Raw genomic sequence first — 25,878 nt, forward strand, 5'->3', positions numbered from 1 at the left:
ACCCAGCTGATGTACTGGAACACTGGTATGTATCAGAAAATAAAGGCTCTAACCAAGTTATAATGCTAGGGCATCCAATCACGTTCCAATGTTTCTTCCCCACTATTGTTTAGCTGAAGGACAACACCAAATGTGGTAGAAGTCCCCTTGGTTTATTTTATTTATTTATGTATTTATTTTTTTAAAAATCCTCTCCTCCTCTGCATCTGGTCACCCTCTTTGCTAGTTCATGAGTCAGGACCCAAATCCAGACCAGTGGTACCATCTCAGAGGAGAGCTGGTCAGGGCGCTTTCCAGACCAGCTGCCCATTAGCAGCAAAATGCCTCCATTCAGAATGGAAACAGCAGGGGGAGTAGCCTCGCAGCAACGAACCACCCAACAAAAGCAGCAGCTTTTCCATGCCGGATGTAGACGCCGTAGCTCCATTTTGCAGCGATTAAATTCAAAACAAAGTATTGGAAATGTGAACGGCACCCAGCTGTCCATGTAGGGACTGCGGTCAGGATGCAGAAAGCGTAGAATCACACTTCCGAGAGGCATCCTGACCCCGTTGCAGGGTCTAGCCTGCAAAGCGCCCTTGTGGTAGCATGCATGAATTGTCCCCTTTGCTAAGCAGGGTCTGCCCTGGTTGCATTTGAATGGGAGTCTACATGTGAGCACTGTAAGACATTCCTCTTGGAGGATGGAGCCGCTCTGGGAAGAGCATCTAGGTTCCGGGTTCCTTCCCTAGCAGCATCTCAGGGCTGAGAGAGACTCCTGCCTGCATCCTTGGAGAAGCTGCTGCCAGTCTGTGTAGACAATACTGAGCTAGATGCACCGAGGGTCTGACTCAGTATATGGCAGCTGCCTATGTTCCTATGACTAATGCTCACAGTGACTTTTGCCCCACTTAGAGGTGGAAAATAGGTGATGGCATTGTCGCACTTACAGCTTTCTCTGTGCTATCACCTTTCCTTTATCCCTACCACCAAATGAGTAGAGTAAAATGGCAGTCTTTTTTGCACAGAGGAAAGGGTTGAAGTAAGAATGAACAAATGGTTGTACTTTCTCCATGGAGTAATCTTTGGAGGACATTCCTGCCAACTTTCAATTCCATTCCTCTGACAACACTGATAAAATTGTTTAGCAGTTTTTGTGTTGCATTCATCCCCCCCAGATAGCATCAACCACCCCAGCTGGCTCAAGACAATCATTCTGTAGCCATCACCAAGCAACTGGAAGAGGAGGGAACATGTTTTTGTCCTATGGTGGTCTGTGGTCAAAGGTCACATTGCAAAAACATGCAAGCCCTGTCTACAAGAAGCATGCAACTTGGAGAAAGATTCCCTTCCCAACCGTCTCTGATAAGTAGCTACGGGCTGCATTTCTAGCCTGGCTCAAAAACTGAACAAAGAGTTTTGCACTGTGCAATCAAGTGCTTTGGTCTGCCACCTACAGGCCAGACTGTACAGGCAAGGAGTCGAATTGAACAAGCCATGCAGTGTAGGGGGGAAGGTTTTAATATCAAAACACGAGCGGAACATGCAAATTAAAGAGCTTCCCTTTTAAATGGAAGATCAACCCATAATGATAAACCAACAACAACCCAAACAGAAAGGACAACAGATTTGCAGCTTCTTTTAAGGTTGCAGAATCAAGACTTGCATACCAACACATTCAACAGCGACGTCAGTAGCTTGACGTTGTCCTGAGTAACATCCACTGTGCCCTCAAAGCATGCTTGAAGAGGGAAGGCGAGAGGGTTCAGGCATCTCCCCCCCCCCCGCCGCCGCCACTCCCACTTTTAGGAAGGACATTTAAAATAGAAGACAGACAGAGAAGAGGCTAACCAAAATGTCCAGCTTGTTTGTAGAAAGACAGTCAACTACAAAGCAGGAATTGCAAGATTGCTCATTCAAAACCAGAATCCTTGTGGGCTTAACAATGCCGAAGGGATCAAGGATCTGTCTTCCTGTGGGCAGGAGTTCCAAAGATGTACTTAATACAAGAAACACCTCCCAGACCAGCCAGCATAGTGTGAAAGAAACAAGCCCCACACGTGCTCAAAACCTGAAGGCTCACAAAAGGCCCCGCAGTCACATGTACATAAAAACTGCGACATCTTAAACAGAAACCCGACTATCATAAGCAAATATCTTGGCCACAGACAAGGGACCCCACGTGACACAATCGATATTAGTGCAACAGGCACAGGCCTCGGGGGGCGGCATTCGTGGAGATAAAATCCTTCCCGGTATGCCTCCTCGCTCCGCTCCAACCAGTTCTCCTTAGAAGTGATCATAGGGGACGTTGCGGGTCCTCCTGTATGGGACGTCTTCTCGCCCACCGAAGGGTTGCCGGTGCATGGTCAAGCCGCAGTGATGCTTGGCCCTCCGTCTGCTCCGTCGGCTGGAGCAGGGGGGAAGGTTCTCGTTGTGCAAGGGGTACGCCGAGAAGTGAGGCTGGCTGGGTGGAATGTCGAACTCACGGATGTTGTTAAGCGCCACAGCTAGAAAGGGAGCCAAAACACAGAGAACATGAAGCATCGGATATCGCGGGGGAACCATCAGCAGACAGTGGAATCCTGCTCAGGAGCCCAGGGACCAACACACTGTTCAGGGCAACAGTCACAAGAACTGAGCAAGACACACAAGTCCCTATACCCCAGGGGTTCTCAAGACTGGGCACAACAGCCCCAACCCCCTGCCAAAATGGCCCAAAGCCACGGTGGCAGGGGATGATGGGAGCTGTACTCCATCGGGGGACCCAAGGCTGAGAACCCCTCCCACACGGTACTGTAAGTGTTGGCTGGCAGGTGCTCAGAAGGCTGTGTTCACTTCAAGGGGTGGGCAGGAAGCCATTCAGGTACCTGGATAAACAGACCCACAAAATGCATGGCTGACTCTTCACCCCCGTCTAGCCCCACCCACTGCAGAAGGGGGGGGGATGTAAGGCAGACGGCCACGGACAACAGCGAAACACAAAAAGCAGCCTAGCTTCAAACAAAATCCCTTGCAGTCCGGAGGGGGAGAGAGCCAAAGAGCACCAAAGGATGCAGGGAGGGAAGGGGCCATCTTCTGAATGTACCATCCAGGTGGAAGGAGGGGAAGCGGGAATCCTCGAAGCTGATGAATCCAGCGATGGGCTGGCCGGGCCCCCTGGGGCTGGGAACATAGAAGGAGTCCTCATGGAAGTCAGGCCCATCCGGGTGAAGGGGCCCGCGCTGGTCACGATAGGCAGGGGCCGCCCGCGGAGGGGGGCATGCAGGCAGGAGGGCAAGAGACACCGTTGGCTTCTCCCACACGGGGCCTGCGGAAACAAGGGAGGTGGCTCAAAACGGCCCCCCAGCAATCTAGCTCAGTATTGTCTTCACAGACTGGCAGCAGCTTTTCGAGGTTGCAGGCAGGAGAATCTCAGCCCGATCGGCTGGTTATCCCCTAGAGAGCCCTAAATGACTGGACCCTAAACCCCTGCTAACTGGGCAAAGAGGTGCCTTTTTAACATGGTGATTCTCTTTATTTAGCAGTGGGAGAGTAACTGGCCCTCTCCACCCCCAGCACAGCATCCCTCCAGTGACTGTTGCTGGTGCCTGTCTTATGTTTCTTTTTAGACTGTGAGCCCTTTGGGGACAGGGATCCATCTTATTTATTTGTTATTTCTCTTTGTAAACCGCCCTGAGCCATTTTTGGAAGGGCGGCATAGAAATCGAATTATTATTATTGGGCCCTGGGTATTGAAGAGAATGTCTTCTTCACCATGATGCCCACCGCCTGTTAAGATCGCCAGGAGAGGTTTGTCAACAACTGCCACCAGCTCGGCTCGTCTGGTGGCTACTCGGGGACGGGCCTTCTCCACTGCTTCTCCTGGGCTTGGGAATGCAATCCCTGTGGAAATAAGAGCCTCCCTCTCTCTGACCACTTTGGAAAAGTCAATCGAGACACATCTGTTCACCCAGGCTTTTAGTCAGACTTACTGTTTTAATATTTTTAACCTGTTTTGAGTTTTAAGTTGTTTTAATGTTTAAATTTTGTTTTAATTGTGTTTTTATTGTAAACTGCCCAGAGACTAAGTTTGGGGCTATATAGAAATTTGGTAAATAGAAAGATAAAACAAATAAATATCTGGAGATGCTGCCAGGGAGGAAACTTGGAATCTTCTGCATGCAAACATACAGATTCACTTTCCAGAGCAGCCCCATCCCCTAAGGGGAATATCTTACAGAGCTCACACATGTAGTCTCTCATTCAAATGCAAACCAGAGCAGACTCTGCTTAGCAAAGGGGGCAATCCACGCTTGCTACCACCAGACCGGCTCCTCACATCTGGCGACCTACCTACGGTCTTGCCGTGGGCTCCATATTGTCAGGGGCCAAAGCTGCAGCCACAGGGACAGTCAAGGGCTGCTGATCAGATGGTAACTTGGCTAGAATGGCAGTCCGCTCTGCTTGCACATCGGACATCTGCCCCAAATGATGGGCCTGTAGCAGATACAGTAGCCCCCCCCCCAACTCAGGCTTTCTCAACCTTGGGTCCCCAGAAGTTGTTGGACTACCATCCCCATCATCCCCAGGCACAATGGCCACAATGGATGATGGAAGTTGTAGTCCAACAACTACTGGGGACCCAAGGTTGAGAAGGCCTGTGCTACAGTGTAGTTGCCAGATATCTTACTTTTCCCCTTGTTTGCTGTAGACATATCTTGTTCTAGATTTCCAGCTGCATTTTTGTATGCACTACAATCTAGCAAAATTATTAGGAGAAGGGAGGGAGGGAAAGGCTGTCTCTGGCAGATAGCCAAGAAAGGATTGTGTGACCTACTGGGGGGGCGGGGGGGGGGGAGAAATGTCCTAGGCCTCCAAAGAGCAGCTACGGCCCTCGATTCTCAACAGAGCAACCCATCACCCACCCAACCAGACGCTTACAGGCAAATAAGACGGAGGGGGCAGGAAACAGAAGAGAGGCCCCCGAGGGGCCGGGATCCTGCCCACTCACCTCCCTGAGGCTTCTTGCCCGGGATGACGACGCCCCATGCATCAGCCACGTGGGTCAGCAGCAGGTTGGTGATCCTGCGATGCACGACGTTGTTCCAGTGGATGCCGTCCTTGACCCGGTTCCCCAGGTCCCGGCGGAAGTTGTAGTGCAGGTCCAGCACGTCAAAGAGGTGGAAGCCAGCCAGCGTGGCGCCATAGAAGTTGCCCTCGATGATGTCATTGCGGAGGGTTTGGCACAGGTGCGGCAGCTGGGAGGAAAGAAAGAAATGGGCACTGAGTTGGAGAGGCTGCTCTGAAGGCATCGATTCTATTGACCGCTAGGGGCATCAGGGCGAGAGAGGGCAAGCAAGGGAATCCCCTCGCTGACCATGCCGTCTCTGCTCCGATTCCCCTTTGCTAGACCGACAGTCTCAGGTTTCATCCTCTCACCTGAGAGACAGGCTTCCATCTTCTTCTGTTATGTGTGGAAGAATGGGAGAATTGTTTTGAGGGTAACAATCGTAATGGTAGGAAGCTGGTAAAATCAGGCCCGTTTTTTGCTAAATGACCAGACAGATTTCACAGAGGTATTTGCTTAACCTTATACAGACAGCAAAGAGCGATTGGCACCTGACCTTGGTATACGTTATGGGGAGAGAATGGGGAGAAAGGGTTAAATCCGCAGCTTGGGAGTAGCCGTAAGTGACCTCTGAGGTCATTTCCGACTGCCATTTTGAGCACCGAAGCCGCTTTGTGGCTCACTTTTAAAGCAAACAGTGTAAAACTCACAATCTTCACAGCAGAATGTGGGGGGGGGGCATTGCTGGAATGCAGGGGATAGGAATGTGCATGAATCGGTTTGGAGGTGGGGGGGTTACCTTTAAGGAACCAGGAAGTTGCTCTTACCCACCCACCCCGTTTCCCCCGCCGGCGCAGTCTCCAGAATCACAGCCCTGTGCCAGCGATTTTGGAGACAGCGCCGGTGGGGGAAACACAGGGTGGTGGTAAGAGGACCCCCCCCATCCCTTAAAGGGACCCCCCCCCACTGCCGCTGAACCGTCAGTCAGACAGTTCGTGCACAGCCCTAGCGGGGGACCCACGGAGCAGGATAGGCAACACGCCCCCGCATTACTACAGCAGCTTTTGCTTCCCCCACTCCCTTTTCCGTGACCTTTGGGAACCTCACCTCCCTTTCCCCATGGCCCCAATGCCTCGGTATCCACACTAGAACCAGGGAACCAAACCCCCACGGATACCAAGGTCTACCTGTATGTTTGCTTTGTATCAATCAACAACAAATGGATGCTTAACTACTGAAGCCTTTGGCCGAGTGAATGAGGACAGGATGGAAGTGCAGGGACTAACCAGCCATCTGGGACCAATCAGAAGCCACGCGAGTCGACTCCCCATGGCATAAGGAAGACGTCTCCCGATGATGTGGAAGAACTGACATGACTCCGAGGTGGAAAGATGACAGGCAGCCAGGAACTGACCCCCAGAAGGAACCTTGGGGGAATTTCCAGCTGCTGAGCTAGTGGATCTCTTCACCCCGACCTCCTGGAATGGGGGTGACCAGGAGAAGGAATACCCCTCCTCACATTCTGACTATAAAGGAAACAGCCTTTTGAGAGGAGAACCAGAGAAGCCATCAGAACCAGAGGACAAGTGAGCACAATCAGAGCTTCTCTTGTCCCTACCAGATCGGCACCAGTCGCTTCTGGGACTCAGGCCAAGTAACAGATAAGCTTGTAAGTGAACATCGTGTGAGCGAGAATGTGAGTTGCTTGAGGCTGCAAAGCGAGTGGTTTTGATTTTAGTGCCGCTGCTGATTATTAGGATTGTGACTCTCAGATTGTTGGGCTCGCTGGTTGCTTGCCTGTTACACACAATAAAAGTTACACTAAAAGGGCCAGGCCTAAACGGGCAATTTAGCGATTTCTTCCTCCAGAGGGTCTAGCCGAGAGATCACCCCTCATCTCACATAACGCTTCCTCCCCACTCTCCGGATGCAGTGAGCAGCTAGGCACGTAGGCTTCCTCTCCTATGTATTTCCTAAATCAACTATTTCATTTAGAACCTTTAACTCCATGGCCAGATTTGGACATAACAGGGGACTGGAGGTAGAGCGGTCAGAGGCAACTGTTTTCCCTTCTCAGGAGGGGAGGTGGGAGGGTTCACCCTTTGTGCTGAGCAGGAGACAGACAGACAGAGACTCCCAGGACTTGGAGACTGGCCTTTGGAGACCATCAGGAGAGAAACTCCCCTTCATGTCAGCCTAGGAGAAAAATCACAAGACAGCCAGCAGTGCTGCTGCCCCCAAGCCTGGTGCAATGCAAGAAACCAACCCACCTGCAGAGCGGGGTCAAAGTGGCACATGGCAACCCCAGACTGCAGTTGAAAAGAGCAGGGATTTCCAACCTGGGGTGGGGGGAGCTGTTATTGGACTGCAACTCCCATCATCCCCAGCCACAAGCGGCAAAAGGGATGATGGGAACACAGGAAGCTGCCTTCTACCGAGCCAGACCCTTGGTCTATCTAGCTCAGTATTGTCTTCACAGACTGGCAGCGGCTTCTGCAAGATTGCAGGCAGGAGTCTCTCTCAGCCTTATCTTGGAGATGCCAGGAAGGGAGCTTGGGACCTTCTGCATGCAGGTGCTCTTCCCAGAGCGGCCCCATCCCGAGGGGAATCTCTTACAGTGCTGCTCACATGTAGTCTCCCACTGAAATGCAAACCAGGGCAGACCCTGCTTAGCAAAGGGGACCAGTCATGCTCGCTACCACCAGACCAGCTCTCCTCTCCAAAGCCTGGTGCAAGACAAGAAACCAGCCCCAACCCATCTGCACGCGTCAGTGACCAGAGAGATCAATGCAGCTCCGGGCAACCCCAGACTGCAGTGGATTCCCAACCTTGGGCTCCACCATTATTGGACTGCAATTCCCATCATCCCCGGCCACAATGGCCATTGCATTTCCAACAAGGCTGGGAATTCCAGCATGAAGGGCCCCCACCACCTCCACTTGGATGAGCCCCCTTCAGCATCTTGTGGTCTGGCTCCGTGTGCCTCTGCCAAATAAAGCCGGGGAGATAATGCCAAGTTGGTGGAATGCCATCAGACCCCCAAACTGCATTACTTCCGACACCATGCAGAGATCTGGCGTTCATCAACTGGGCTTTGGGAAACAGAGGTCTCTGGGTTTCAATGTGCTTCTGGGTCCTGCAGAAATGAGTTCTTGCTAGCTTTTCCTCCCTGTGGTACTGCTGTGTTCCTTTATGCATTTGAGGCTTTATCTGCGGTTTCTGTCCTTTGTTGTGAACGGCTTTGAATTATTTTTACAAGATGAAGTGCGGTACGTATTTTAAAAACCAAGTACCAGCAAAGCAAGATCCTCCCTGACCGGACAGAGAGCCTCTCTTACTTCTCCACTCAGGAATCCCCCGGTGATCCTGGGTCCTAGCGGCATGGTCATGTTCCAGATGACCAAGCAGGAGACAGGGAGGACGGCATCCAGTCTGTTGAAGACCGTCTCCAGGTTCTTGCGGTATTCCTGCATGGAGGATGGGCCATACCTGCCAGGAGAAGGGACGGGCATCAGGCTTATCGACAGCCACTTGCTTGGGTGGCCTTAAGCGGGGCTTAGACAAACTCACAGAGGGCCAGTCTATCAATGACTACTAGGCTTGATGGCTATAAGCCATCAGAATCCTATAGCTGCAGGGGAATAAGAGCAGCAGGAGAGAGGTCATGCCCTCACTTCTGGCCTGTGGGCTTCCCAGCGGCACCTGGTGGGCCACTGTGTGAAACAGGATGCTGGACTAGAGAGGGCCCAATCCAGCAGGGCTGCTCTTATGTTGGGACATAAGCCAGGAGGGTCCCTTTGAACAGGGGTTGACCACCATGGGTCCCCAGACGCCGTGGCACTACACCTCCCATCATCTCACCCCCCTGGCCTCTGCCCACTGGGGCTGGGGATGATGGGGATTGTGGTCCAGCAACATCTGGGGCCCGCGGTTGGGAACCCCTGCTTTGGAAGACGACCAGCCAGCCAATTCCACCACTGGAGGAGAGTCCTACCTCGAGACGTCCCAGACACAGGAGTTGAGGATCAGCACGTCGGGGGGCGGCCCAGCCTGGAAGTCGGCCAGGATGCTCTCCAGGTACTCCGAGTAGACCCGTGTGATGAAGTAGAAGCGGACGAGGTGGTGCTGCGTGCAGTACTGCCGCACCTCGCGGTAATGGGTCTCGTTGTGTAGCTGCCGCAGCACACCCCCTTCCACCAAGTGGTCGTTTTCAAAGCAGATCTCTCCCTGCAGAGAAAGGGCCGCGGGAAGCGGGGAGAGTCAGCAGAGTGTTTTAATTACATTGAACGTGGCTAAACTCTGGGCTGCTGCCATAAATATACGTCACCGGATGGTTAGTAAGGACTTTTTATTGTTTTAATTTTTATTATCACTATGTTTCCGGTTTTGTTAAAAATTTTAACCAATTTTAATTTTGACCTGTTCTAATTATATGTACTCTATTGTTATAGAATTGTAACCTTTTCCTTTTGCTTTGGCTTGTGGCTGTAACACTGAAGAACTTGAACTTGAGTTAGCAGCACAGGAAGCTGCCATATACTGAGTCAGACCCTTGGTCCATCTGGCTCAGGACTGTCTACCCAGGCTGGCAGCGGCTTCTCCAAGGTTGCCGGCAGGAGTCTCTCCCAGCCTTATCAGGAGATCCTGGCAGGGAGGGAACTTGGAGTTTTCTGCATGCAAGCAGGCAGGTGTAGCTGAGTGTCAACAGAGCAAGAATTGAGGCTGAAGAACAAAGGCAATGTTTGTACACACAAATGCCAACAGCAGGTCCTCTTCCCAGAGTGGCCCCATCCCTCAAGGGGAATATCTTACAGTGCTCACACATGTAGGGGGCAACGCATGCTTGCTTCCACAAGAGCAGTTCTCCTTCCCACACATGGGGCGGGGGGGGATGTTGTCCCTTTAGCTATGCAGGGTCCACCCTGGTTGCATTTGAATGGGAGACTAGAAGTGTGAGCACTGGAAGATATTCCTCTCAGAGGATGGAGCCGCTCTGGGAAGAGCATCTAGGTTCCAAGTTCCCTCCCTGGCAGCATCTCCAAGATAGAAGACTGAGAGAGATTCCTGCCTGCAACCTTGGAGAAGCCGCTGCCAGTCTGTGAAGACAATACTGAGCCAGATAGACCAATGGTCTGACTCAGTATATGGCAGCTTCCTATGTTCCACAGCTGGAGCGCCACGTTCGCCCACCCCTGCTCTAAGAGATTAGGGGGATGTCCACACACAAGCCCAACCCCATCAATACCCAGAACTAGCCAGTTGGGCCAGCTCAAGGAATACCAGTCCACGCCACCCCCTCTCCTGCTGCCCAACAGCGATGCCACTTCCATTCTGTATGAAGGTCACAGGAAGGAAGTGGCCGAGAATTACTTATTCGCAGGTCCTGCAACTTCCAGGGGAACACAGCCCCAGCAAGGGAGGGTACCTCGCCCTCCGGTTCCAAACATTCTGGAGCCAACCCCCCTGGCGGAGTGTTGAGCTCTGGTCTCTTGGGAAAGGAGTGATCACCTCCGCCATAGGGGAAGATGAAAGCACTTTGCTTTTCCCCCCCATTAGCTGTTTCCCCCATTAGCTGTTTATAATCTAGTTTGTCTTTAAATCTGAATAGAGGGTAGAGCCATAGCTCAGCGGCAAAGCAACTGCTTCATGTGCAGAAGGTCTCAAGTGCAGTGTCTGGCAGCATCCCCAGAGGCCTGGGAAAGACTCCTGCTTAAAACCTCAGAGAGCCGCTGCAAATCAATATAGACAAGAGTGAGCTAGATGAACCAAGGGTCTGACTCGGTAGAAGGCAGCTTCCTATATGCCCTAACAACTTCACTGTTTTAATGCCAACCTAATACACAATGCTTTACAAACAATGAGAGGACAGGTCCCTGCCCCAAGGAACTCACAATCAAAGGGGAGACAACAGAGAAAGGGGAAGAAACGGAATCATAGGTATATCATGCTGACTGCTTTATGCATTAAAAGACAACAGGAAAAAACCAGCCTACAAACATCCTAAATTAAAATTAATTAATTAAAAAGGTTGCAGTGGGGTACCTTAGTTTTCAGCTGCGAAGAGGTGAGCAAGGAATCACTTTGCAGCAACTGGACGAGATCCTTGTAGACAGACCTCTGGACTGCAAAAGGAGGCGAGGGGGGGAAAGTCAGCTACATCCCGTTCAGGCCTTTCCAGCTTTGCCAGGGGGCGGGAGGGGGGTGCTGGTGTAGTGCAGAGGCTAGCGAATTCCTCACCTCCGCCATGAAGCTGCTAATGTGGCCTTTAATGCAGCCATTTTCTCACAGCCTCCCCACACCTGACACCCACTCCCCAATATATAGAAACCATGATAGATACTAGCCTAGCTGGGTTCTTACAAGGAATCGTTGCGACCAGGTGCTTTGGACACCCTCAAACATCACAATAAGGCTAAACCTTGTTGCAGAACAAACTGCCCACTTCCTGAGATCTTAAAGGGAGTTCCTGGAAAGCTCACTATTAAAAGGTCTTGAAGAAGATTGTTCTGCCAATCCTGGGATCGCAGGAAGAGCCACTCAGGACAGTCAAACTCTCCACTAATTTAGTCGCTTCATTTTTACATCCCAGACATGCAGAGATGGCTCACTCGGAGACAGTTGCAGTTCAAGCAGAGATCAGAGTCCAGGAAATGGATTCCTGAAGGTTATGAATTGTGCAAAAGCGATTGCTAGGTGGTGAAAGCATCTGGGGCTTTGCTACCCATGGAACAGTTCAGAGGGAGCCCTCTTCTTGCTCTCAGGAAGTCTGGGGTACAAACTAGGAACAAAAGGCAGAGCTGCTTATTCTGGGTTGGCCGAGAGCAACAAAGCTCTCCGGGTGAATGCCTGCTCATCACAGAACCAGGTGTTCCTGGGTAATGGCCGCAGACTACAGCTCTAGACACCTACATGGGCTTGTGGCTAAACCACACAGCAACAGTGCACAGTATGCCCAAGAGGCTAATGCAAAAGGACAAACTCTCTCGTCTACATGCATTCTAAGCCCACGATGCCCTTGGGGCAGAACAAAGATGGCGGGCATTTCCATGCTGTGTCAACAGGGTGGTTTGGGGTATGGCGATGCCAAGGAGCTTGGACCCTGCCATGCCTGGCCTACATGGGGGCAGCGGTCCCTCTAATTTTTTTCATCTCTGTGTGGAATGAGGTTTGTTCTGGGTGGCAATATCAAGGCACTGTGTGTGCCCATGCATTCAGAGTGGGATCTAAGATTAACTGAGTGGACATCAGAAGACTCGTGATTGTGATTGTGTGCACGCCTTAGAGGGAACAGAGAATGTCTTCAGCACCGCACCCCATGACTGGTGCGTGCCAGCAATGTTACCATTGTCATTTGGGATTTGGCTAATGGGGTTGTTCTGGCCTACTGGCTTTCAGGTATGTTTTCCTCCAACTTTGGTGCTGGCTGATTCAAGGAACCTGACCAAGTTACAGTGTAATCAGGATGTCGATGTAAGGGGGCTATGAGGTTGCCCTGTTAGACCCTGAAACTACGCTCTTCAGCAGGGCTTACAACCACCAGCATTATCATACAGAGAATGGAGTGGGCTCAGAGCAGCAATTTGCCAAGGGAAACCCAATGAAGTCTCTTTTTAAAATCCTTTTAAAAGCAAATTTCTATATCTTGACATTTTTGTAAGCCATCTTGTACAGAAAACAGCTGAAAGACTTAAATTTGGACACGTGTCAGCGTTTGGTACCTTAATAAGTCACATCTGAACCAAAGTCTGTCTCCCTGTTGTGAAAAAACTCAGTCTCTTGGTAAAATTTCAGCTGCCTCCGCTTTTAAATCCTACACCCAAATCTAGGATGGCAATGGGGGCTTCCAGCACAGTCTTCATGTGCTGAACTAAAAATGCCAAGATCCCTTAAGGTCACAATCAGTGTTCCCTCTAATAGGGAATCCCAGATGTTGTTGACTACAACTCCCGTAATTCCCAGCCAAAGGCCACTGCAGCTGGGGGATGCTGGGAGTTGTAGTCAACATCATCTAGAATTCTCTGTTAGAGGGAGTGCTGATCACAATGGCCATTGTGGCTGGGAATGATGGGCGCTGAAGTCCAGCAGCACCTGGGGACCCAAGTTTGAGAACCCATGTCTTAAGGCCAAATAAGATGTCATACTGGAAACACGTGATGAGATGCCAAACCTTGGAGAGGGTGGAGGAAGGGACTGAGTAGCAGAACATCTGCTTTGCATGCAGATGGTCCCAGGTTCAATCCCTGGCAGCATCTCCAAGTAGGGCTGGGAAAGACCCCTGCCTGAAACCTGAGAGAGCTGCTGCCAGTCAGTGTAGACAATCCTGACCGATCAGGAGGACCAATGGTCTGACTCCGTATACGGAGGCTGTATGAGGCTGTAGCCAGTGGCAGCGCGGCTGCTTTGCATGGAGTAGGCCCCAGGTTCAATCCCTGACTGCGTCTCCAGGTAGCAGGGTTGGGAAAGGTCACAGAGTCTGAAAACCTGGGGAGCTGCTGCCAATCAGTGTAGACAACACTGGGTGAGATGGAGCAAGGGTCTGACTCGGTAGTAGGCAGCTTCCTCTGAAATGGCCCCCCACCCACTCTTTTGGGGAAACGAAGGCTGCAAGCAGAAGCAGAGGAATAGGCAGAGACCTGTGGAAGAAACTCCGCCTTCACATTGAGTTTGGTAATCCAAGTTAAGTTGCTTTATTAGTACAAAAGCAGTTCCGCTGAAACGGGTCAGGGAGCTCACGCCAGTTCCAAACCTGACAACAACAGATCATTGTGTCCATGCATGATAGGATGCTCCAAACATTCCCCCCCCCTTTTTTCTTTTGCAAAGAACAGCTGCTGTTACTGTTTGCTCAAGTGTTATTTAAATTTCAGGGACTTCTTCCAAAATCTGTTTTCAAGCTAAAAAACCCCAAGCTAGCAGTTTCCAGTTGCTGTGCTAAGCCTAACTGTCATCTTGTCCTCTACTTGCAAGGCATTTCTGCTTAAGGCAGCTCCAGGATAAGAGCAAAATGGCTTCAGTATGGTCCAGCCAAACAAAACAGCCTCCACAGAGGGAAGAGCCGCTTGACCCATTCCTGATATTCTTCTGCTCTAAATCACTCTTCACTTTTCTCTCCATGGAGGAACCAATACTGGATCTAACCCTCTCCTGTATCCGTCTCCTTCCCAGGAGAAAAAGCAGCTTGGGGAAGGCGGAGCCATTCTGAGCAGAAAAAAGAATGAAGGGGGAAAGCGAAACAGTGGTGGTGTCTAGACTGAGCAACTGGACCACAGGAAGTCTGGCCCATGTGAACCAGGCCTCCAACTCCATCAAACCAGCGGTGGTTGGAATGATCCACTACCAGGGAACCCCCATTAAAAAAAAAAAGAGCCTCCAACATCCAGAACAGTCAAGATGTTCCTACTCACTTGAGTCACCTATGACGACAAGAAACTTGTTGTGCAGGAGCTGACGGACCTCTTTCGAATTAAAATGTAGCATGATTGATGGGCTGCAATTCTCCAGAAGGGAAGAAAAGTCCAGCTGCCCCCAGGAACGGGTGGGAAACATAGAAAGAGAAGGAGGAAAGTATTAGGCACAGCCCACAATTCCTCAAAGAAATACAAGGCCTGCTCTTTGAACAAACAGACATGCCTGTGGCATTACGTCCTGGGAAAGAGGTGGCACAATAGCTGCAGATCAGGGGAACAAGAAGCAACACTCCCAGGAGTTCACATAAGGCTGCCTGCCTCAGGTGACAGGTTCAGGGAGACCACCAAATGAAAATACCTGGTCCACTGGTCATAATCCAGGGCGAAGGACATTGCAGACCTGGAAAAGGTGCAGAAGAGGGCAACCAGGATGATCAGGGGCCTGGAGCACCTTTCTTATGAAGCAAGACTACAGCATCTGGGGCTTTTTAGTTTCAAAAAAAGACAACTGAAGGGAGACATGATATATAACATTATGCATGGAGTAGAGTGATTGGACACAGAGAAATTTGTCTCCCTCTCTCACAACACTAGAACCAGGAGTCACCCCATGAAACTGAAGGTCGGGAAATGTAGGACCTTTGAAGTACTTTTTCACAGAGCGCATGATTAACCTATGGGATTCTCTACCATGGGATGTGGCAATAGCCACTAGCTTGTATCATTTTAAAAGGGGCTTAGACAAATTCATGGAGGACAGAGGTCTATCAATGGCTACTAGTCTGGTGGCTATAGACCACCTTCAGCCTCAGAGACCAAAACCATCATGTTGATCCTACACTCCCCTCCTGGTTTTATATACAGGCTCTGAAAATTTCTCTTTTCCGCAAAGCAGTTTATGACTGATTTTACTTGTGTGGGCCATTAAACTGTAGGTTTTATCTAGTTGTCTTTACCTATCCTGTACCAGCAAAGACATTTTTATTTGGCAAAGATAGTTAATGCACACACAAAAAGAAAGCACCACAATTACATTTGTTAGGCAAGATGCTTCAAAACATTTAGGTAAATTTAGTAGCAAAAAACAAACACTCAAAACAAAACCATGAACTGGCTTTGAACGCCACCAGGAAGCTCAAACATCCTCACAACAAACCTGCAAGGTAGGCTGGGCAGAGCCAGGGGCTGAGTCTAGGTCACCCAGTGAGCCTCACGGCCAAGTTAAGATCGGAACTCTATTCTTTCCAGTCCAAATAGGCATTCAATGGGGGCCACAGTCCAAGTGCTTGATCAAATGGGGCTGCTGATCAGTGATAACGCATCTGCTGTGCTTGCAGAAGGTCCCAGGTTCCATCCCTGGCAGCATCTCCAGGTAGGGCTGGGAGAGACCCCTGCCTGACACCTTGGAGAGCCACTGCCAGTCAGAGCAGACAGTACTGAGCTAGATGGACCAAGGCTCTTCTGACTCCTTCCTATGTTTCAAACATGCCTATAAGCAGGGTTGATTAAAATCGATGATTTTTTTTTTTTTTGGAAGTAAAAATATTGGTTTTTAGTTTAAATCAGATTTAGATGGGTGGGAAAACAACATAAAATAAAACTTACTTCTGGTGTATTAAAAAGGCCCCCAAGCCCCAGGCACAAGTTAGACAAAAATTGTTGCATTTGCTAGGATTCAAAAGCAAAACCAAGCTGAGGAGAAAGCAGGATTTGCTCCTAAGTGGTGAGTTTCTGGCCCTCCCTTTACAGGCTACAAATGGAGATGGGTGCAAAAAACAATTGTGCCAAGTTTCTTATTTCTTCTGCCGCCCAATCTAAAGAGTTCAAGGTGGTTCACAACAAAATTATTGCAAACGGCTGCAATTCTCAAATACCTTACCCTGGGATAGTCCAATTAATCGCGATAGAATTATCCCAGGGTCAGCAACCGAAGACTGCGATCCAAGAACAAATTCAGCCAGGGTGCAATCTGGTGGAGACTTGCTTGGAAACTGAGAGTAAGCGCTACGGATTTCAGTGGGACTTACTTCGGAGGAAACACGTTTGCAATCAGGCGGCTGCAATCCACTAATACCAGCAGGTATGATCATACCACTTTGCAGCCTCCTCCTCCCTTCCAAGAAGGGATTCCCCCAACTCCTTCTGCTCCAAAGCCCCACCGACTGCAATGAGCAGAAGAGGCTTTCTACTAGGACCGCTGCGGCCATTCTTCTGTGCATGCACGCTGACTTAGAGGTGAGCCTTGCCAAGCCCAGTGGGGCTGACTCCCGTGTAAGAGTACAGAGCAAAGCAGCTGGGGGGGGGGTTGCGGGCTGCCCAAGGCCCACCACTGCCAAGGGGCTCCCCACCCAGCCCAGGATCTCCTGTTGAGCCCTACCAGTCTTCTTAGCCAGTTGTCCTCCTGCTGCTGCTGCTGCCTGCAAGCTGGAAGCACCAAACACGTGCAAAGAAGAAAGCTCCGCCCAGGCGCCAGAACACCCCAGGAGGGACTTGCCCTTGCCCCTGCTCCTGCTGGCCGCCTCCGCTGGGGCTGGAGGAGAAGCAGAAAGGCCCTTGCGCGCCCCCAGCGCCCCCACTGTGACTCAACCTCAACAAGCATCAGAAGAGCCCCACTGGATCAAACCAAACGTTCACCTACTCCAGGGGTGGCCAACTTTAGGGTCTCCAGCTGTTGGACTACAACTCCCATCATTCCTAGCTGAAATACATTAACAAGCTGTTGCTGGGGATGCTGGGAGTTGTTGTCCAACAGCAGCTGGAGAGCCTCAAGTTGGGGCCACCCCTGGCGTAGGTGAACCTTGGGTTTGAGCCAGTGGACTAGTCCACCATCAGCTCCTCATAGGGGCCAACCAGGTGCTTCTAGGAAACCCACCACAGGGTCTGAAGGCAGCACCCATCTTCTGCGGTTGCTCCCCTGCAGCCCCAATCCCTTCCCTTCATGTTGGACTACAAACCCCATCATCCCCAGCCACAATGGTGGAAGGCTGTTTTTGCTGGAGATAATGGGAATTGTAGTCCAACACCACCTGGGAACCCAAAGCTGAGCGCCCAGCCTTCTCTCTCTCTTGAAATAAATTTCACAAAGCCATACACAGCCTGCAGACCCTAGTAAAAGTAAAGATACCTGCAATATCTACCTGCCAGGAAGAAAAAACAGCCCATTCTTCAAGGGTTCTTTCATAACAAGTTAGGTTCAGTCAGAAAAAAGGAGGAACCCCAAAAATGAAAGACAGAAGAGTTCTGGGAGAGAACAGAAGTTGCCCATCAGAAAGGGAAATATTTCTTACTTCCTTGCTTGAAGTTGCATCCAAAAAGCAACAGCCCTAGTGGTGGATGTCTTAGCAGCCCCGGTCTACATACATTTCCGGGTGTTCTGCTGGGTTGTTTCCTCCTTCCCAACAATCAGCCAGGTCCTTGTTTTCCAGCTGCAGCTGGGAGTGGGAGGCAGGCCGCTGAAAGGCAGGCAGGGGGGCATTCTCAGGCAGGCTCCGTCTCTCAAGGCCTCTGCACCAGCTGGGCTTGGAGATAACCTAGTCTGCCTCGCCTGGCAAATGGCGGCCCGAGCTCTTCTTCACACAGTCAGGGCCAGCTTGGCGTTGTTCTGTCCCTGGTATCCTTCCCAACTGCCAAGTGGAACTTGGGTTCAGAAACCTGCAGGGAGGGCTCTGCTTCAGAGGAGGCCAGACGTCAGCTCTCCCGACACACACCCAGGTCCCAAAGAGGACCAGACTAACATTCTGCTGCCCAGAAGCCACACTCGGAGGCTAGGTGCCTTCTTTGCTATGAACCCCACCGCCCCCTGAGATCATCTGGAGAGGTTTGTCTGCAGTTGCCACCGGCCGGTCTGGTGGCTACTCAGGGACAGGCCTTTTTCTGTTGCCGCCCCGAGGCTTTGGAACACTTTCCCTGCTGAAATAAGAGGCTCTCCATCTCTGACAACTTTTAAAAAGGCAGTCAAGACACATTTGTTCTCCCAGGCTTTTAATTAGACACTGTTTCCATTGTGTTTTTAATAGTTTTAATGTTGTTAAGTTGTTGTTGTTGTTTGTTGTAATGTTGTTAAATTGTAATGTTTTAATCTTTTAAAAAAATTGTTTTGTTGTAAACTGCCCAAAGACTTGCGGTATACAAATGTGTTAAATAAGTAAGTAAGTAAATAAATAAATAGAGTTGACCCCCAGTTTGGGGGTATATACCATAACATGATTTGTGCTTGTTGTGCACCAAAGTCACCGTTCACTCTGTGTATGCTCTGGAGCTATGCTGGAGTCAAGGTAATTAGGCATACTGCCCTCTTTCAAAGAGGCTAATGAAAGTATTATAAAGAGATGAGCTGGCAAGGTGGGGGGGGGGCAGGTGTGATGGCTCAGTGGCTAATGGTATCTAACTGCTGACCAGGTCTAACATCTGTGAGGAAGAGGGGAGGGCAAGGGAGGAGGAGGAGAGAGGGGGAAGCAGGACCGAATGAGGACAGAAGGGGAAAGAAAGGAATGGAGCGATGCATTGCGAGGGAAGAGGCACCCACGTTACCACCTCTGTGCGGCTTGAGGGAGGCTGGCAGTAGCTGTGTTCGTAGTTGGAGTTGGACTGGCGGAAGGGCCGGCCCGCGTGGATTCAGGTGGACCTCGGAGCACAGGTCCAGAACGCATTGGACTGACAAGTCAGAGAGGCTATTCGCAGGATGGGGAGAAATCGGGCTAGCAGAGGCTAGCCGGATTTCACCCCATCGTGTGAACCACCAGGCTCGGCTGCCAGCCCGGTAGTTCCTAGGTGGGTAACCCACCTAAGTACCCCTGCCCTAAAACCAGGTTTGCGGAGCGAGTGCTCCGCAAACCTGGTTTTCAAGATCGTGAGTAGCTGCAGCGCGGCTCCGCGCCGTGGTTACTCACGAGGAGACCCCCAGAGGGGAGGCGAAAAGCTGCCTCCTGGCTCCGGGGTCTTGCCAGTATGCCCTGCACGCTCGCCGATTGGCCCCCGCTCCCCCCAGCCTTGGAGCCGGCAATCGTGAGGGCGGCTGATCCGGCCACCCATGGCTCCTGCCTGGATCATCTGCGGGGAGAGTGGGCTTAGCCCACTCTCCCTGCAAAACCGGCAAAAGTGGGTCTCACTGATCGTGAGACCCGCCTCCGAATCTACTTTTTGTAGGTCAAAGCCCATAATAAAGATTGATTGACAAGTCAGTCATTATCCTGAGTCCTCCTCACAGAAGTGGTCACCGGCAAGGACTATGCCTGTGGCTGGATCATGCCCACTGGCTAGCAAGCAAGATCATGAGCTAGTCAAGAGTGCAAGCCCCAGAGACAGCTGCCCCTGCTTCCTGCCATTGGTCTTTGTATACAGCTCCAATCTTTGATCTGTAGCATGTGTCTGGCATCAGCAAACATGGCAAAAGTGTCAGTGCAGCCAGTCATAAAGGCATCTATCACAAATCAAGTGTTCTCACATTCAAGGATGGCATATTCTGAATGCAGGGGAGTAACTCTAATAGGGCAAGGGGAGACAGTTGTCTGGGGGCCCACTGCTAGAGGCAAGTCACATGACTGACTCCCCCAGCCGCGCACCCACCCGGGCTTCCTTCAGTTGTATTCATCCTCTGAAACTGAGGTGAGTGTTCAGACCTGGAACTACCAGAACAGCAGGTCTTTCTCTAGTACCATTAAATGACTTGCATCGTCCACAATGTACAAAATGAGCTGAGCTTCAGTGAGTGGGGTGGCATTTAAAAATCTTGTCTCTGGGTCTACTCCAACCTTGCTACGCCCCTGCCTGAATGTTTTGTCAGTTCTTATCAGCAGGAGTGTTCCCTGTCTGCTCCCACAAGGGTCTCTTTTGTTAGCAGGCAAATGTCCTTCAGATGCAAAAACATGCCAACTCCAACAGCAGTCTCTGGTCTTTTTAGCCTACTTTCCAGTAGGCTTATGAGATCACCCAGCATTCTGTGTGTGTCTGTGTGTCCATGTGTGTCCCCCCCACCCCGCTTACCAACTTTGCAACACCTGGACCAATATGAACCAAATTGGGTACAGTTGGGACACAATTGGGGCACACAGGGACACCTCAACGGCGTAGTTTGTGATGATGTCATCCACCCCGATCCAAGGTGGCGGATGTGTAAACTTCTGAGGTGCAAGTGAGCTAACTTGTGAACCACTTAACCGATCTGAACCAAATTTGCTACAGCTGTAGGGACACATAGGGATGCCCAAATGGCATGATGTGTGATGATGTGATCCACCATTTCAAAATGGCAGCCAAGTGAACATCTGAGGCACAAGCAGGCTAATTTGTGGACAGCCTAACCCATTTGAAACAAATTGAGTACAGTTACAGTGAGTGACACACAGGGACTCCTCAATGGCATAGTTTGTGATTATGTCATCCACACTGATTCAAGATGGCGGGCGTGTAAACTTTGGAGATGCAAATGGGCTTACTTGTGAACAGCTTAACCAATTTGAACCAAATTTTCTACAGCTGTATAGACACATAGGGATGCTCCAATGGTGTAATTTGTGATGATGTCATCTACCACAATCCAAGATGGTGGATGTGTTAACTATTGAGGCACAAGTGCACTAATTTGAGGACTGTCTAACCAATTTGGTGCAGTTGTAGTGACTGACACACATGGACACCTCAATGGTGTAGTTTGTAATAATGTCATTCACCCAGATCCAAGATGGTGGATGCATTAACATTTGAGGTACAAGAGATCTAACTTGTGGGCTTCAATTTGAACCAAATTTCGTCCAGTTGTAAAGACAGTGAAAGGAAAGTAGGCTGATTAGTTCTTACTAGAACAACTTGTTCTAATTCCAATTACCAGCGCCTCAGTAATTCAAGGCGGAGGGAGAAGTGTGAAGATAGAGGAAGAAGGAAATCATGGACCCAGATGTGATACAATCAATCCATTCATCTTACCAGCTCAGGGCACTTGTTTATAGGATAAGCATAATAAAAGGGTATATACATTTCACCAAATACAAGCAATAACACACTATAGCAGAGTAACTACAAACAAAATTTTAGCAGTCATTTCCCATAATTCAGCAAGTTCACAGAGAGTTCAGAATTCCCCATACCAAGAAATCTCTTGCTTTATGAGCCTGCCTAGTAGCCACCTTAGATTTTGGCCTGTCATTTCCAGGTACAGATTCAGGTTGAGCCAGCTGGCACATAACACACTCCTTATGATGTTTTAGTTCATCCTAAAAAGGTGCTGCCTTACTTTGGTTTAAGAGCATAAGAACAGCCCTGTTGATCAGGCCCAAGGCCCATCTAGTCCAGCATCCTGTTTCACACAGTGGCCCACCAGATGCCGCTGGAAGCCACAGACAGGAGTTGAGGGCATGCCACCCCTCCTGCTGTTACTCCCCTGCAACTGGTACTCAGAGGCATCCTGCCTTTGAGGCTGGAGGTGGCCTATAGCCTTCCGACTAGTAGCTGTGGATAGACCTCTCCTCCATGAAGTTATCCAAACCCTTCTTAAAGCCATCCACGTTCTTTGCTGTTACCACATCTTGTGGCAGAGAATTCCACAAGTTGATTAGCCGTTGTGTGAAAAAGTACTTCTGTTTGTTGGTCCTAGACCTCCTGGCAATCAATTTCATGGAGTGACCCCTGGTTCTAGTGTTGTGTGAGAGGGAAAAGAATCTCTCTCTCTCTCCACTTTCTCCACACCATGCATGATTTTATAGACTTCTATCATGTCTCCCCGCAGTCGTCTTTTTTCTAAGCTAAAAAGCCCCAGGTGTTGTAGTCTTGCCTCATAAGAAAGGTGCTCTAGGCCCCTGGTCATCTTGGTTGCCCTCTTCTGCACCTTTTCCAGTTCAACAATGTCCTTTTTAAGATGTGCTGACCAGAATTGTACGCAGTACTCCAAGTGTGGTCGCACCATAGTTTTGTATAAGGGCATTATAATGTTAGCCGTTTTATTTTCAATCCCCTTCCTAATGCTCCCTAGCATTGAATTTGCCTATTTCACAGCTGCCGCACATTGAGACAACACTTTCAACGAGCTGTCCACCACAACCCCAAGATCCCTCTCCTGGTCAGTCACCGACAGCTCGGATCTCATCAGCCAGAGGCGTAACTATAGGGGGGGCAGGGGGGGCATGTGCCCTGGGCGCCATCTTTTCTGGTCATGTGGGGGGCGCCGCCATGACCAATTTTTTAAAATTTTTTAAAAAATTTTTGTTAATACAAATGTTTCCTGCTCAGTGCAGCAGCGCTGCAGCAGTCAAGGGAGCACGTCGGTGCCCCCTTTCCCACGAGTGGTCCCTTCCGCGCCACCTGTGCCCCCCCCCATGCTTTGCTGGTGCCTGGCGGCCAGTCAGTGGCCTGGCTTGGCGGTGGCGGCGGGCGCTTGTGAGGAAAAACCTAAGTATAATGTAGTATGTTGGGGGGCTGGCGGGGGGGCACGGTGGGGGGGGCGCCATTTCAGTGCTTGCCCCGGGCGCCGTTTTCCCTAGTTACGGCTCTGCCATCAGCATATACTTGACGTTGGGGTTTTTCGTCCCAAAGTGCATCACTTTACACTTGCTAACATTGAACCGCATTTGCCATTTTGTCACCCACTCCCCCAGTTTGGAGAGATCCTTTTGGAGCTGCTCACAATCCGTTTTGGATTTCACTACCCGGAAGAGTTTGATATCATCTGCAAATTTGACCACATCGCTGCTTACTCCTGCTTCTAGATCATTTATGAATCAATTAAAAAGCACCGGTCCCAGTACAGATCCCTGGGGGACCCCACTTCTTACTTCCCTCCATTGTGAAAACTCTCCATTGATACCTACCCTCTGTTTTCTGTCTTTTAACCAGTTAGCAATCCACACATGTACTTGTCCCTTTATCCCATGACAGCTATGTTTCCTCAGGAGTCTTTGATGAGGAACTTTGTCAAAAGCTTTTTGGAAGTCCAGGTAGACTATGTCAACTGGATCACCTTTATCCACATGCTCGTTGACACTCTCAAAGAAGTCCAAAAGGTTGGTGAGGCAAGATTTACTTTTGTGGACGCCATGCTGGCTCACTCCCAGCAGGGCCTGTTCTTCTAGGTGCTTTACAATTTTATCCTTGAAGATGCTTCCCATCAATTTGCCTGGAATGGACGTTAGGCTAACCGGCCTGTAATTTCCCAGATCGCCCCTGGATCCCTTTTTGAAAATGGGTGTTACATTTGCTACTCTCCAGTCCTCTGGTACAGAGCCCGATTTCAGGGATAAGTTAACTATTTTAGCAAGGAGGTCAGCAATTTCACATTTGAGTTCTTTGAGGACTCTTGGATGGATGCCATCTGGCCCTGGTGATTTGTTAGCTTTCAGTTTTTCTAGACAGTTTAGATAGAACATCATCCCTTGTCACTTCTATCAGACTCAGCTCTCTAGCCTCCATCCCTAAAAAGCCTGGTTCAGGAACAGGTATATGCTCAGTATCCTCTGCCGTGAAGACAGATGCAAAGAACTCATTCAGCTTCTCTGCAACCTCCATATCCTCCTTAATAATCCCTTTCACTCCATCATTGTTTAATGTCCAACTGCCTCCTTGGCAGGTTTCCTGCTTCTGATGTACTTAAATAAGTTTTTGTTATTCTCCTTGATACTTTTGGCTAAAATGTTCCTCAAACTCTCTTTTTGCCTCCCTTATTGTCACCTTGCATTTCTTTTGCCAGAGTTTGTGTTCCTTTCTGTTCTCTTCATTTGGACAGGCCTTCCAATTTCGGAAGGATGTCTTCTTCCCTTTTATGGCTTCCTTGATGGTACCCATTAGCCTTGCTGGCATCCTCCTGGACTTAGTGGTACCTTTCCTCCTTTTGGGTATACAGTCTAACTGGGCTTCTAGTATTGTGGTTTTGAGTAAACTCCATGCACTCTGGAGTGAAGTGACTCTCCTGATTTCCCCCCTCAGCTTTCTTTTCACCATACTCATTTTGGAGAAGCTTCCTCTTCTGAAATTCAAAATGTTTGTGTTAGACATCCTTGGTGATTCTCTCCCCGCATGTATGCTGAATTTGATGGCACTGTGGTCACTGTTCCCTAAAGGGTCAATGACACTGACGTCACTCACCAGGTCCTGGGTGTCACTCAAAATTAGATCCAAGGTCGCCTTTTCTCTGGTTGGTTCCATGACCAACAGTTCTAGGGCACAGTCATTTAGCGTATCTAGAAATTTGACCTCTTTGTCCTGACTTGAATGTGAATTTACCCAGTCTATGTGTGGGTAATTGAAATCACCCATAATTACAGCCCTGCCTCTCCTTGATGCCTCCCTGATTTCCTCCTGCAACTCCCAGTCACTGTCGGCATTATGATCCGGAGGGCGATAGCACGTCCCCAGTAGCACGTCCCCTTTCCGGCCTCGTATAGTCACCCACAGGGTTTCTGTGGAGGACTCCAGTCCACTTAGGTTTTCTAGCTTGTTAGGTTCTATCCCTTCTTTAACATACAGTGCTACCCCTCCTCCAAGGAGCCCCTCCCTGTCCTTCCTATAGAGTTTATACCCAGGGATAACAGTGTCCCACTGGTCCTCACTGTTCCACCATGTTTCTGTTATACCCACTATATCTGTTTCTGCGTTAGCAACCAAGCACTCCAGCTCACCCATCTTGGCTTGGAGGCTTCTGGCACTGGCATATAAGCACCTATATGCTGAATCTCTCCCCGGATGTATGCTGTTCTTTTGACTCTTTGACCTGCTGGCACAGGCTCCCGTCTGCTCTTTATGCGGTTCTGCTCTGTCCCCTTCTGTTTTATCTGAATTCTTTGCAGCCTCACACTTTAAAGGATGGCTTTTGCCAAATGGGATACTGCCCAGCTCCCATCGGCTGTTCCCTAGGTGTCATTTTAAAAGCTGCACTGCAACCTTTTTGATTTTAAGCGCCAGCAGTCTGGTTCCATCTTGGTTCAAGTGCAGCCCGTCCCTTTTGTACAGGCCTTGCTTGCCCCAAAGTGTCCCAGTGCCTAACAAATCTAAACCCCTCCTCCCGGCACCAACGTCTCATCCATGCACTGAAACCCCTCAGCTCTGCCTGTCGCACTGTACTTGCGCGTGGAACAGGTAGCATTTCTGAGAATGCTACCTTGGGGGTCCTGGACTTCAAAATGCTACCTATCAGCCTAAATTTGGCTTCCTGGACCTCCCGACTGCATTTTCCCACATCGTTGGTGCCGACGTGCACCTCGACAGCTGTCTCCTCCCCAGCACTGCCTAGGAGCCTGTCTAGAAGCTGCGTGATGTCCACAACCTTCACACCAGGCAGGCAAGTCACCGTGCGGTCAACACGCGGGTCACAAACCCATCTCTCTATCCCTCTAATGATTGAATCACCCACTACAAGGAGGCCCCCACCCCCCAGAGGAGTATCCCCTGTGCGATAGGATATGGGCTCATCATCCAAGGAAGGAGTCCCTTCTAAAGGAGCATTTCCCTCTTCCTCAGACC

General features: G+C 50.1%; 1 protein-coding gene across 7 annotated transcripts; it reads right to left on the reverse strand.

The window, feature by feature from the left end:
* Positions 1-1,482: 1,482 nt before the first annotated feature.
* PCED1A (PC-esterase domain containing 1A) lies at positions 1,483-18,228 on the reverse strand. 7 transcript variants are annotated; one of them, XM_053258655.1, is made up of 8 exons: positions 17,797-18,228; positions 14,434-14,548; positions 11,072-11,151; positions 9,024-9,256; positions 8,368-8,518; positions 4,973-5,219; positions 3,068-3,289; positions 1,483-2,489 (listed from the first exon to the last, which is right to left on the reverse strand). In XM_053258655.1, exons 2-8 carry the CDS (start codon positions 14,504-14,506, stop codon positions 2,269-2,271), a joined length of 1,227 nt encoding a protein of 408 aa, XP_053114630.1. In that variant the 5' UTR covers positions 14,507-14,548; positions 17,797-18,228; the 3' UTR covers positions 1,483-2,268. The 7 variants fall into 7 exon arrangements, with proteins under 7 accessions (XP_053114630.1, XP_053114626.1, XP_053114627.1 ...); XM_053258651.1 differs by having other exon boundaries at positions 17,724-18,228; XM_053258652.1 differs by lacking the exon at positions 17,797-18,228 and adding an exon at positions 17,574-17,781.
* Between the last annotated feature and the right edge of the window lie 7,650 nt (positions 18,229-25,878).

The sequence above is a fragment of the Hemicordylus capensis genome, chromosome 5, assembly GCF_027244095.1.
Source record: "Hemicordylus capensis ecotype Gifberg chromosome 5, rHemCap1.1.pri, whole genome shotgun sequence".
Classification (NCBI taxonomy): Eukaryota; Metazoa; Chordata; class Lepidosauria; order Squamata; family Cordylidae; genus Hemicordylus; species Hemicordylus capensis.